A 14436-nucleotide genomic window follows, 5' to 3' on the forward strand; every position below is an offset into this window, starting at 1 on the left:
GTTCAGAGGCGGTGCGTCGTCTTGCTGGAAAAATATGTTTTCGAGTTCCATTAAGAGCATATCATCAATAAGGGGTCCAAAGCCTACTAGTTAAAGTGGCAGACTTTTAAAGATTCTGTATTTCGAAGGGGATTATAACAAAATATCAAGTGTGCTATATTTTTGGAAAGGTAATTTTAAATTCTTTTCAGTTAATTAAAAATATAGAGGGTGTCCCAAATAAAAAATTAATTTTTCTTTTGATAACTCTTAAATTATTAATTAAAAAAAAATATACTTAAACCATTAAATTCTATGTAAAAAGGTGCTTTGGAAATTTTTTCATAGAAATACAAAATTTTCCATAGCAAAAAAGTTACAGCAATTTGTTAAAAATGCACATTTTTGAAAAACACCCCGTAACTCCGAAACGCTAACAGATATCGATATCCGGTTTTTACCATCATGTTTTTGATAAAAATTGAGCTCCAGACACCGATATTAGTTTTCGTCTATCTCCTATAGAAAAGGGTGCTTCCATTTAAAAGCGTCGAATTTGACCCACCCTGTACATCCTGTACAAATTGTAACGTATCTATAATATGATCTGGGTACAACCCATTTTTTATTTTAAATGTAACAATAATTGTATTAAAAAATATAATTTGTCTAACACTTAGTAAGTTTGTTTCATTTAACATGTCTTTTATCCTTTTATATCTATTACACCCTAAAATATCTCTTAAGACACAGTTTTGCTTTTTTTGAAGTATATCAATATTTTCCTTACTAAACATAAACATTATGGTAGAACAGTAGTTTAGATGTGGTAAAATTATAGTTTTATAAATGAGCAGCTTAGTCCAGCTACTTAATTCGTTTCCTATTCTACATATTAGATTGACTTTTTTAGAAATCTTTTTTGTTATGTAATTAGCATGTTCAGCGAATGTCAAATTTTGATCCAGCATTACCCCTAAGTACTTAAATTCTTTCACCTGTTCAATTTTTTTATTGTCTATAACTACGTCAGCATGGATAAAATTATCAATAATATATTATACTTCGATTTTAGTATAATTAATTTAGTTTTTGTAATATTTACACTAAGACTATTAATGCACAGCCATTTATATAGGGGAGACTGGGGCACATTCGGCCCTATAATCGATTTTTTACTACAAAAATGTTCGAGACGATTTTAGGTTCTAATAAAGAATCATTGATAATTGACACATTCTTTACACAGCTATTTTACATGACTAATGTTTTATAACGTTTTACAAAAAAAAAAAATATTTAGTTATAACAGTATGTCTGCATATTGGCTGATTGTGCCCCCTATAGGGGCACAATGGGCCAGTTATTGGGGCAGTTTCGGCACATTGACGTTTTTTGTTAAAACTGTTAAAATAATGCAACCACTTTTAAAAGAAACTTGTTTTTATTATATTAAACATTTTGTAATTGACAACAACTAAATTTTAAAGATTAAAAGTTCAAGTTGTCAAAACTATAAAACAAACAGAAATCTTTAAACTTGAACCATAACAAATAAATTCTAAAACTTCTTTAGAAAAATAGTGGTTTCCTATTTTACATTAATATTATCAAAATTATAAGAAAAAGTTAAACTAGAATCTCTTCTGGACTTAATAGGATTTGTCAATATGGCATACACATCATTTCGTGTACACATTTCTATATCATCCACTTGGGGAAAATGGAATTTATTGGTGTTTGCTCTGCGTCTAAGATACTTCACCTGGTATGTATTATCTGAAATAATATTTTGCACACAACCAATATAATGTATTGTGGTATTTTTCACTGAAAATTTTACTAAAATAAAGTTATTTAATTCTATTTTGTCTTTCTCTTGTAGTGATCCGAAACTTAGGTTTTCCTCTGTCTCACTATCATAGTCCAAACCAGACCCCGATGATTCACTACTAGAGCTTGAAAATACCTTCTTTTTGACCTGTTTTATTTTTTTATTTTTGACTGATTCATTATCTGTGTAAGGTCTCTTCAACTTTCCCTTTTCTTTTTCAATTCTATTCTTTTGCTTTGTTTTCTTGTTTTCTTCTATTTCCTCTATTCTCTTTTTCTCGGGTGTTTCAGTGTAAATTCTTGACTTCCCCTGATTAGCTTTAGGCTTTCTTGGTATAGTTTTGGGTCTAAAAACTTTTGGGAGGGGTCGAACCAATTCAGGAGTTAACATTTCGATTCCTGCATTAGTTTTTACAGAACTCTCACTTGCGACTTCATCAAGAACAGGCAATATCACGGCTTCTTTAGAGGTAGACGGTTGGTTTCTAAAATCTTCTCGTTCAATAAGGTCATTTTCGGTTCCTCCATCCTGTTTCTCAGCTAACGGATTTCCGGTAGGGTCGTTGTCATTAAATACCAAAGTGGCTTCGAAATCTTGGTCTGTAAAAACTAAGGAGTTAACTGGCCATATTCCTGGTTTTTCAAAAGAACTGGTTATGTTACGTGGTATAAATGCTTCTAAAAATGGGATTTTAGTGAGTTTTAGTATAAGTTTAACGGTGACTGTTTTTCCAGGATTACTTGACAACCATTCGTTTAAAGAAACTGAACATTTGCTTTTAAACGGCCCAAAAACTCCAATATCGAGTGGTTGGAGTTTATGCGATGTATGCGGTGGAAATGAAAGAAGAACTACTCCATTTTCCCTTGCATAAAGTATCGCATCCAAAGTTGTATGGGATTCGTGATTATCCATAAGAAGGAGAATTTTATTTTCTCTGTTGCATTTTGTATGTTTTACAATGTGTTCTAGTGTCTTCACAAACAATTCCCCGGTCATCCATCCTGATTTATTTCCAAAAGCGGCACTTAATGCAGGACTACGTTCCAGATACTCTTCTATATTTCTCACTCTCGGGAAAATGTATACAGGAGGAAGTGCAGTTCCTGTTGCGTTGATAATTCCTACTACAGTTACTAATTCTCCTCTCTCGGCCGAAGCAATAAGACCAATTTGTTTTTTCCCTTTTGTAGCTATGACCTTTGGTGGGTTCAATACCGTAATCACACCGGTCTCATCTAGGTTAAAAATTCGTTCAGGTGTAAATTTGTGTTTTTCTAACACGTTCTTGTAATTATTAAAAAATTCATTTACTCGGTTCCTATTAAAACCCAATCCTCTTGCCAAACTTGTACTCTCTGGTTTTCGTAACGACAACGTGCGATTTCGCCTCATAAAACCATACAGCCAGTCAACTCCTGCTTTCTTATGGGTATTCCAGTTTTTTGGGTATTTGCAACTTGGCAGAATTCTTGCGTAGTTATAAACCATGACCCTTACTTGCTCATAAGTTAAGCCATAATTCATATTTGAGCATTGCTTCAAATAATTTACCAGCTTTTCTTCTTGCGTTGTCGAAAAAACTTTTCTAGTAGCGTATTTACCTAGAACAAGAAAATAAATTCCTATTACAATCTGGCCATCAAAAAAATTAATTAAAGAGCGAACAAAGCAGAAGTAATTATTTTTGTTTACCCTTCTCTTGCAAATCCGATTCACTCTCATAGCCATCATCATCAGTTCTTTGCAAATACTCTTCGACGTTCATAGTTCTTAATATCTGTTTTATTCGGGACTGCAAAGTTTGCTTTTTAATGCCATAAACTCGAACAGCTTCTCTTTGAGACATGTTTTTGGATAAAACTTCTCTCAAGGCCTGCCGCCCCCCATTGTATCTTCATTTATATTAGCCCTATTTGTTTTGGGCTTATAATTGCGAACCATCTATAAAATTGTACAATACATTTAGGATGTGGGGTACTTTTGGCCACCGGGGGGTACTTTCGGCCACCGGCCGAAGGTGCCCCACTAACAGTGCTGAAAGTGCCCCAACCGGTTTTTTAAAATAAAAATTTATTTAGCACTGAAATGGGATAAATTATAGGTTATGTTAATATAAACAGTTAAACTACATATACCAAAGCTAATATAACTCGATTTTGGAAAAACTGGGATGAATATAAACAGGTAATATGCCATAAATAAAAATATTAGCGAAACTTACCTTTTTCTGCCAAAATCTCTGTTTTCTGAATAAAAACCTCTTGACCTTCAACTAAACACATGTGACGAATATTTTATCTGGCGGGGGTTTGTTGCCAACTTTTAAGAACAAAATCGGCGCGAAAACTTTAAAATTCAAATTTTTATAACTGACGGCTGATTGTGCCCCATGGCCGAACGTGCCCCACTCTCCCCTACTCGATTTAAATCTTCAATTAGTGCCGTGACAATTTTATCAATATTTTCACTTTCAAAGTACAGAATAGTGTCATCGGCAAATAATTGAATTTTACACTTTTTAACCACTTTTACTATATCGTTTATATACAGTACAAACAAATCAGGGCCCAGCACAGTTCCTTGCGGAACTCCATTGTCATTCACCAACACTGAAGATACTACATTATTATATTTGGTTACTTCTGATCTCCTTAGTAAATACTCTGAGAACCATTTTAGCACATTCTGTCCAAAATTGTATTTTATTAGTTTCTTTATCAGAAGATCTCGATTTATAGTTTCAAATGCGCGGCGAAAGTCAATGAACATTATACCGACAAATTTCTTTTTCCCAATCACATTTTTCCAGCTGGAAATTACTGATTGTAGAGCACTTTCACAGGAATGTTTCTTTCTAAACCCAGCTTGAACTGGAGTAAGGATTTTATTTCTTCCACAAATTTTCTCATTTGATCACTCACCACTGTTTCTAAAAGTTTTTCACATGTAGACACCATATTGATTGGACGAAACTCATCACACTTGTTGGTATTATTAACTTTTTCTATTGGTATTATCATTGATGTTTTCCACTCTTTGGGGAAGCAACCTTTTTCTAAACTGGTATTAATGACTTCTAAAAAACGATGACCAATTACTTCATATGAGCTCTTGAGGATCTTTGTATTGATTCCTTCAGTACTACTTTTTTGTCTTTCATACCTCCGACAACACTCTTCAGCTCTGTAAATGTTTGTATTTGGAAACTTTCAAAATGTTTTTTTGGACTCTCTATATTTTCTAATATATCTTCAATGTCTTCTATTCCTCCTCCCACGTTTTTCATGAGGAAATCTATACTCTCTATAAAGTAGTTATTAAATTGTTATGCAATTATTTTATTGTCAGATTCCAATTTCCCATCAAAATTAATACCTTTATTGTTTTTACTTTTATTTTTATTTGAAATAATACTTTTTAAACTTCTCCACATTTCCTTAGAATCCCCCTTACATTCATCAATCTTTTCATGATAGTATGCCTGCTTCCTATCTTTTATTATTTGAACAACGGCATTTCTTTTTTGTTTAAACTTAGTCCAATCTTCTACATCTCCCGTTATTATTGCTCTTTTGTAAAATCTATCACGTTCCGTGATTTCCATTTTTATTTCTGGAGTCCACCATTTTTTATTACCCCATTTATTGGTAGTTATTCTTTCTTTGAGTGGAGCATGTTTATTTAAATTTTCCATTATGCCCTTCACCAAACAATTCGCCATTATGTCAATATTTCCATTACCATCCGGCCACGCCATATCCATAAGATCTAACTGGAATTCTAGCTCATTAAAGTTCCTCATATCTCTATAAATTTCTTTATTTTGTCCAAGTTCTGTAGAAGGAAGGTTCACAGTAAGTATTGAATGATCCGCTATTTTTGGTGTAAGATGTATCTGATGGTTAACTTCTTTATCATTTGTTATTATAAGATCAATTATTGTAGCACTAGTTGGAGTAATTCTTGTAAAATTTTGTACAATTTGGGACAATCCACTTCTTTCTATTATATTGTTCAGTTTTTTTGAATAGTATGTTTCCTTTGCTAGATTTATGTTTAGGTCTCCAATTAAAATAAATGATTCCGATTTTATGGCATAATTATTGAGAACTTCCTCCAATTTATCCAAAAAAGCACTATTTGAGTTTGGGGAGTGGTAAACATTTATGATATTAAATCTATGCCGGCCAACACTCAAACTGACTCCCACCAGCCACAAATTTTTGTTAACCACCATATTTATCACGGTTTTAAAGCGCATCTCCTCCCTAATGTAGATTGAAGATTGAAGCACCTCCTGTGTGTCGGCTCGATGATAGTGCATGTGTTACATTGTACCCATCAATTTTGACTTCATTTTCAAGCATTTCCCCAGTTATACGAGTTTCTGTCAAGCAAATCATTATAGGCTTCCACTAATTTACCACCCACTCTAATTCTGTTTTGTGTGCAGTCAAACTTTCAATATTTAAATACATTAAATTGTGATTTTTTAATTGCTATTTATGATTGCCTAATATATCAGGGTAGTCAACTCTCATCTGTAGTTGTTGAAAAACTCTTTTGTAAGCTTCACAATTTCTGTTAAATGCAGTATGTTTAATATCAATGTGGGGAATTTTTAAAACTTCTTTTGCATATTTACAATTTACACATATTTCATTTTTACTTTTACATACCTCTATTTTGTGATGTTCACTACATTTGGGGCAAATTATTTCATTGTTTTTACAATCTCCCGACATATGGCCAAATTTCCAGCATTTGTAGCACTGAATAACATTAACATGATCAAAAAATCTGTATTTTCTCCACCCAATGTGTAGCACTTCTCTTTTAGATATCTGTTTATATGTGTTTAAGTCTACTTCCAATATCACCGAGTGTGACCTGTTTCTTTTGTCTTCATATATACTAATGACTTTCATGCTTCTGTTTTCTTCATCTATCCTTAAACCATTTTGTAAAACTTGCACGAGGCACATATTTACGATGGGTCAGTTTAAAATCACAGAGTTTCTCGACTGACACGATGGAAATATTGCACGAGGCACATATTTACGATGGGTCAGTTTAAAATCACAGAGTTTCTCGACTGACACGATGGAAATATTGCAAAATATTGCACATATTTACGATGGGTCAGCTAATGAATTACTGGATAACACGATGGAAATAGTATGACGTACATACGTATTTGCGATGGGTTGTTTGCCAGTAATGAGCTTAACAAAAATAATTTACATTTAGATTTAGACTGACACGATGGAAATATTGCCAGAAGCACACATTTACGATGGGTCAGCTAATCATTTACTTTTCAATCTAACACGGCCCAGAATGTTATAAAATTAAACTAAATAAAAAAAACAAAAATAGTCTGATTTCTTTATTTTTTTTTATTCAGCCCAATTTACAACTTACAACTGTTTAGTTCTACTAGATTCTGAAAGTCTTCAGGAGTCTAATCAGATGGCCAGTGACGCAACTGGTCCTTAGAACACTTGAGGTTTGCGCGCCCAACTTCCGGATTGAATATCGCTCATTAGCCAATAGTTGTTTAATGACATAATATACCACAGAAGTTTGTTCGGCCAAACTGACAATTTCTTCTACAGTACGTCTGTCCGTTCTGTACCTTCGGGGTATCCGTGAGAGGGGAAACGATATTTTCTCGATGTTTTTCGTAAAAAATTACACGACGCGTCCCATCAATAAAAATTCGACAAATTTGCAAGTAGCCAATAAAATGAGTGGGCGGAGCGATTTGCGGTGACGTACTCGTCAAGTCGACGTATAAAATATATTGCTGTTTAATTAAATGTTTTTTGTCCGCATTCCTATCATAGACACAGGTCCAGCAGACGTACTGTACTTATTCCTAAGACTTATTCTTAGCAAATTTGTTATTGTTCGCAATGTACCGCTCGATTGAAAATCATGGCGGTGTCAAGCGTTATTTTACAAAGAAACTGGCTTTCAACAAAATCAATAGGTTGCAAAGCGTTATTTTACGGAGAGTTCGCTGGATCATCATCAAATTTCTTGCAATAATTTCTACAACCTCAAAAAAAATCGAAAATACTTTTTAAGTTTCCCTAATGGCTACATCTGGAGAGATAATCACAAATACTGATAATTCAATTAATCCTTTCTGTTACATAAACAGCTTGCTTTCTACTACGTTCGTAGTTTTCGATATTTTTACACATTTTTCGGAACGTCAAGTAATACTCGTAGATTTAGTCAGCGTTTCAATATCTCGAACACCGTTATTTATTCTCGTGTTTTTTTATAGTACTTATAGTTATTTATCGGTGAAATTAATACCTCTATAACACGTACTTTTTCTAAACTTCCTGTGATGACGCCTTTTTACAAAAGCCGTCGATTATGAGTAATAAAAATTCGAAACTCTCATGTCATGCGGTACTTAAAAAGGTACCTACACTGTATGTTTATAGTAACAATACATTTTAAGCATTGATCATAATACTTCTTAACAAATTGATCCATGAGTTTGTAGCGTTTTATTTTTCTTTTTATAAAATTCCAAATTTTAATATTGCTGGCGCCATCTATTCGCTAGATGTTAAACTTCATTCAGTACAGGTAGCGGTTCCTTTCCATAAAAACAAATTTCATTCAGTATAGACGATAGAGTTCACTTAATTGCCTTTGGTCATATGACCTGTCAATTGAAGACTTCCGTTTTATGAAAAGGAGGAAGGAGGTTTTTTCCGAGAGATTGAGATCAGAAAAAGACGCGTGGTTCAGCGTCCGACGAATCTCAGAGAAAAGGGCTTTCTGAAACACTTTTCCTAACAGTAAAGGCACGGGTATCCAAAAGTGGAGATTTGAAAACCTGTAGAATATACTGTTCAGAGCCTTCAGTTCAGTTTTTTTTGGCCTTTTCCTGGAATAAGATCACATTATTCGTTTTTTATTTATTTTGATAATGTTTGATTGTGCATTACTGGTTTGGATCAGCATATAGTTTGGCTATATTTTGGAAGGTGTACAGCTGATTTTCAGACCAGTAATCTGGCGTATAAGAAATTGACGTATAAGTAATTGGCATATGAGTAACCACTTTTGAGACAGTATTTATGACTCTACATTTATTCTACTGATATCGAAGACTCCTGCTACTATCGAAGAGTCTACATCCACTTCCGTTAGTCTGGAGACTGCCTGCCTATCTGTTCACTACGTCATAAATTAAAAAAAAAATACAGATAAGTTCTAAGTTCAACACACAAGGTATTCCCTAAATTTTTTTTACTTTGAGATAATATTTTGAATATCTCTGTGAATTGTTGTCATTTATTCCATATATTATAGTCAAAATTTACCTTTTAGTTAACATTATAAGTCATGCTTTGTCCTTAACGGTACGTTTTACTTCAGTATGATCTTTTATGTGAGAATCGCTAACACGGATTCATTTTTGAAGGGTATTGTACACGACTTGTTTCGAAACATCATCGTATTGGTACTTACATAAATTTCACCTGTTTATATATTACGTAGTATAGTATACTGGAGAGAACTTTAACTAAATTTGAGTTTACTTAAAGTAACTAACGATTTCATTGGGATAATTAAAACTGGGTTTAAACTGATTGATAATTGTGTTCGTCTTTAAATAAATGTTCAACGTAGGATAGTTATATCTGACTTTTATTCTTGATGAACATAATAGACCCTTATTGCTGTTGATTATTTTATTTTAGCTATTTCATGATCAAATTTTCTTACTGGTTTCTTACTTTACCTTTTCATACTCAAAGTAAGTGGCGCCCTTTTTACTGTCTTTGACCATTACTATTTGAATACTTAACATCAATTTTAGAATCTTTGCAGCCTATACATTATTACTTTTATTTTATTATTTAACAACATTATTAAGTCACCACAGGTCACAAGCCTTACCTACGAACCCAGCTCTGCTCTAACCCTGAGCAACGGATACCTTTTTCTTTCTGTTTGAGTGATGACAGAAAAAGTCGTCACAAGTTAAAATAAAAATAATGGTTTAATTCACAAAAGATCTTTTTTTCAGTTGTAACGTAACACTGCTTGTCGGAAAACAATCTTAATAAATCAAAACGGCTGCCTTTCGACTTCGACACAAAAGCTTGTAAGATTTTTTTTTGTTTACTTTCTTTATAAAATAATAAACAATTTAAACAACTAACAAAACCATAACTCGTGACAGGATAATTAAAATGTTTTAAAGTATTATATTGTCAGGAAAACAAATATATAATAAATCACAGACTCACCAAATAATCCCTGAAGCATTGACCCTGAGCGGAGGCGTACTTTAATACCTGTCACAATTAAAAGTAAGGATAAGTGTCCAGTTCATAATTCCTACCTACTTAACTGCTATATGCCGATATTGTTTTGCCCTAACTACCTATTATTTATTTTCTATTTATCTTACTAGATGGACTAATTTATCTCTGTCTCTCTCAATACAAGATTTACAAACATATCTATGCAAATGCACTACTTGGCCTTCCGCCCACGCACCCCCTGATGGCGCGGACTCCAGAGTAATCAGCCGCACGGACAACAGAATAAACACAACATATCGATACCGAGATTCGAGGACCCTGGGGGCCTGTTCCCCCCGCTGAAGACCCGGAGGTACCGTCCCAGACATAATAGTAATGTCCGTTGACACACGGCGTACGGAATCCCAGATCCTGCCGTGTGCGACGTTGCGACATTACGAGGATTCGCGTCCCTGCTACTATGACATTACGGGATCCCAGATCCTGCCAAGCAACATTAACGGGCCTATCCTTGCGCTTCCTCAAGCTAAGCAGTACTAACTCTACTGAGAACAGAAATTCACTAATCCACCTAAAGCTTACGTGGCTATCATATTAACTAATTAGGTACTTTATAAAAGAACTATCCAATCTCTCTCTCTCTCTTGATTACAAATTTACTTATCTCATCAAATACTAACGTACTGTCTTGCCCCCGTCCACGCCCCCCCGTGGCACGGTCTAGACGAACCAGAAGACCCGGATACAGCGGCTGAATCTCTCGGGGTCCCGCTCCCGCATCTGGTTACGCCCAGAGGCACAATATAAAAACCGGTGATAACCAGGATTTTACTCCCTACACCGTTGCGACATTACAAGGAATCGCGTCCCTGCTACTATGACATTACGGGATCCCAGATCCTGCCAAGCAACATTAACGGGCCTATCCTTGCGCTCATGCGCGCAGGAAGAATGAAATTTAGGGGGGGCAAGGTAAAAATGAATAAAAAATTGACATTTTTGGTAATTATTGGGAAAACTGGAAATCGTCCGATTTTCACCAAAAATTGGTATACACACCCTATTTTGAAGTCGTAGATTACGAATCTGACCTTTTTCTTGGCGGTCTCTACTGTTTTTCAGAAAAACGGAAAATAATTTCGATAATTATTTAGAATTTTCTCAATTTCTCATATTTTTAAGGTTTTCTTACACATATTTTGTTAGGTATTCAATAATCAATAATGTTTTTGCTATTTTCTGTTACTTTTTTTAACCAATTCTATGCATAATAGAGGAAAATTTGCTAAAATAAATTTGTAAACAATCTGAAAATGTTAGTTATAGCTTTGTTCGTTTTCTAGTTATTACCGATGATTCTGAACCGTCCAAGAATTAGTTTGTAGCGCATGCGCAAATGAAATAATGTCTTCATATTTCCTTCTGCGCATACGCATCACAGTTCTAGGGACGGTTCAGAATCGGTAATAAGGGAAGCCCGAAGTAAGCTTATGTGTTTCTGGCATTTAAAGCAACGTTGCCAATGCTAATCCTAAATTTAGCGTGTTTTTTCTGCTCATTCTGAATTGCGTGAAAGGCGGTCGCGGTCGCCAGAAGGACGGCTCCTTCCCATAACTGCTATTTTACCAACGAGATCTGACTATTTATACCATTTAGACGAAAGAGCTTTGATTGATTGGTTACGAACTTCCATGCAGAGGGTGTTAATCTTTTGTTGTTATATTATTAGATTAACTAAAAAAAGATTAACCCTCCGCAAAGAAGTTAAACCAATGCAATCAAAACTCTTCCGCGTAATTTGTGGATATAGGTGTATATTTAATTATTGTCAATCTCATAATAGGTAATTTTATTTAAATCCCTAATCACCCGAAAATAGAAGATTTTGAGAACGTTGCCATACGTTGTAAATTTTCAAATTTCTAGATTGGGTCTAGAATATATTTGTCTCTCTTATTACATAGAGGAGAGAGAAAGAAGGATATATCAAATGTCAAACTTCCATCTGGTCTCAATTTTCTTTTGCTATTTTGTTAAGAAAAAGTGTTTTTCAGTAAAATGTTGGACACTTTTCTATCCCCAATCAAGTGTAGCTTTAGATAAACTATAATATAATGAAAATATAGTGAAATTATTACTTTATAGGGCCGAAATAAAGAAAAAATTCAATGTTGAAATAATTTTCCGTTTTTTTGAAAAACGGTAAGAGACCGCCAAAAAAAAGTAGATTCGTAATCTACGACCTCAAAATAGTGTGTATACAATTTTGGTGAAAATCGGACGATTTCCAGTTTTCCAATAATTACCACATTTTTTATTTTTTTACAGGTAACACCTAACAATTTCATAATAATGATTATTTTTTTACAGATGGATGTAAGAAGATATAGCTTTTATTTTTATTGTTTCAGTGATCCAGGGGGGGGGCAAATGCCCCCTCTTGCCCCCCCTGTCCGGCGCCCATGCTTGCACTCCTCCTGACTAGACAGCACCGACTGTACAGAGTAAAGAGATTCAATAGCCTATCTAAACAAAGCTCACGTAGCTGCCGCATCGGTATACCGCCGCATTACTTAATAGCTAACCCTATCTAACTTTCATATTCTATATGTTGACCTAGCTCATGTATACGGCGCAGTTATTTAATGTAATATTTAATAATATGTGTACGCAAATGATATCTATCTAAACGTATCAATATATTTATCAAAATATTCATGATCTAATTAATTAATAAACTACGACACTTAGTGAGATGTACTCACCCTGCTTTCTGCTTATATCACTGCACTAACTAACTAATTAACTTTACTTTAACTGACACACTATTCACGCCACCGCACTCAAAACTATACTGTGCGTCGGAATATGTGTATTTTTCTGCATTAGGTAATATTCTCAGACTTTCTTTTTCGAAACAGAATTGTTTCGACCAATCATCGTTCGATTTTGAACGCTTTTCTAGGAATACTTTTACCCCTAATCGGAGCGCAGGACGCCCATAAATCAGATATGGCGTGACATGCTTGAGACGCAGAAATACTTAACAGGCACAAACTCTTAATATGTGTCGTTTTAAAACCTATGTTAAAAGAAATATTATTGGGAAAATAAACTCACGTTATATTCGGCCATCCTGCAATGGACTCGCCCCGAGTCTCCCGCAGGACACTCAGCAATCGTCGCTGCTATCGCTGACGTCGTCAACCGGTACGCCATCTGAGCCGCTACCTGCGTCGGTATCGTCTGATACGCCGCCTGGTTGCTGCCACGGCTTAATGTGATCCACAGCGACTACATTCTCATATGTCCGTTTATTACGTGTGCGGTGCGAATTTGACATATCACAAACTACGTATCTATCATTAGGCAATACTTTCTTAATGACCATTGGTCCACTATACGGTAAATTCATTTTACGCGACCCTAACACAAAGTCTTGTTTTTGTATCACAACTAAGTCACCTTCATTATAGTTTTTCGGCTTTTTACGCGTCTTATCGTACCTTAACTTTTGCTTACTAGCTTCTGTCTCTATTCTGTTACCGATTTTCTCTCGAATAGTCACTATATTTTTTAACACTCTCGGTAATTGTCTGACTTCGTCTATTAACTCAGAGTCTATTCCGCTCCTAGGACGAAACCCATGTAATAGTTCACTTGCAGTTAGTCCCGTAACTTTACTTTTTACATTGAAACACACAAAATCAACACTTGAGGTTTTCCGTATATCGTAAAAATTTCCTCTAAAAATCGTATCACATACTTTGTATTGGTAGACCGTACTGCCTTTAGAAAAGTAAACTTAGTAAAGGATTCTACGGCTACAATTATATGCACATTACCTTTTCTAGTCTTGGTAGAGGTCCATAATGGTCTATATGTAATGTGTCAAAAGGCTCAGACTTTTTAGGTATAGGATTAAGAAACCCCTCTTTCTTTCCACTGGGCTTTTTGCCATAAATGCACGGCAAACAACAACTTATGTATTTCTCAACATATTGTCTCATACGTGGAAACCAGTAGTGTTCACACAATCTAAGTAGTGTCTTTTTCCGCAGCAAAATGCCCCTAGATCATCATCATGTGCTGCTCTTACTACCTGTTGTCGCATTCCTTTTGGAACAACCCACTGTATTCCTTTTACAGTTATTCTATAAATACGCCCATCTCGTAACGTGTAATTTTTATAGATTAATTTGTCCTCATCTGACTCGGGTGGCTTTGATAAAACTTCACGGATTTTCTGTATCTTTTCGTCCGTTAGTTGTGCAGATAACACCCAATCTGCCTGCTCTATTCTCATTACAATCT

At 34.7% G+C, this 14436-nt stretch overlaps 2 protein-coding genes across 2 annotated transcripts; both read right to left on the reverse strand.

The window, feature by feature from the left end:
* Positions 1-1570: 1570 nt before the first annotated feature.
* LOC115879523 lies at positions 1571-3662 on the reverse strand. The gene is made up of 2 exons (XM_030896406.1): positions 3509-3662; positions 1571-3417 (listed from the first exon to the last, which is right to left on the reverse strand). Exons 1-2 carry the CDS (start codon positions 3660-3662, stop codon positions 1571-1573), a joined length of 2001 nt encoding a protein of 666 aa, XP_030752266.1.
* A 970-nt stretch (positions 3663-4632) lies between these two features.
* On the reverse strand, positions 4633-6053 carry LOC115879515. Its single transcript, XM_030896400.1, has 3 exons — positions 5192-6053; positions 4979-5119; positions 4633-4892 (listed from the first exon to the last, which is right to left on the reverse strand). Exons 1-3 carry the CDS (start codon positions 6051-6053, stop codon positions 4633-4635), a joined length of 1263 nt encoding a protein of 420 aa, XP_030752260.1.
* Positions 6054-14436: the final 8383 nt, after the last annotated feature.

The sequence above is a fragment of the Sitophilus oryzae genome, unplaced genomic scaffold, assembly GCF_002938485.1.
Source record: "Sitophilus oryzae breed Bouriz unplaced genomic scaffold, Soryzae_2.0 scaffold_1581_pilon_pilon, whole genome shotgun sequence".
NCBI lineage: Eukaryota > Metazoa > Arthropoda > Insecta > Coleoptera > Curculionidae > Sitophilus > Sitophilus oryzae.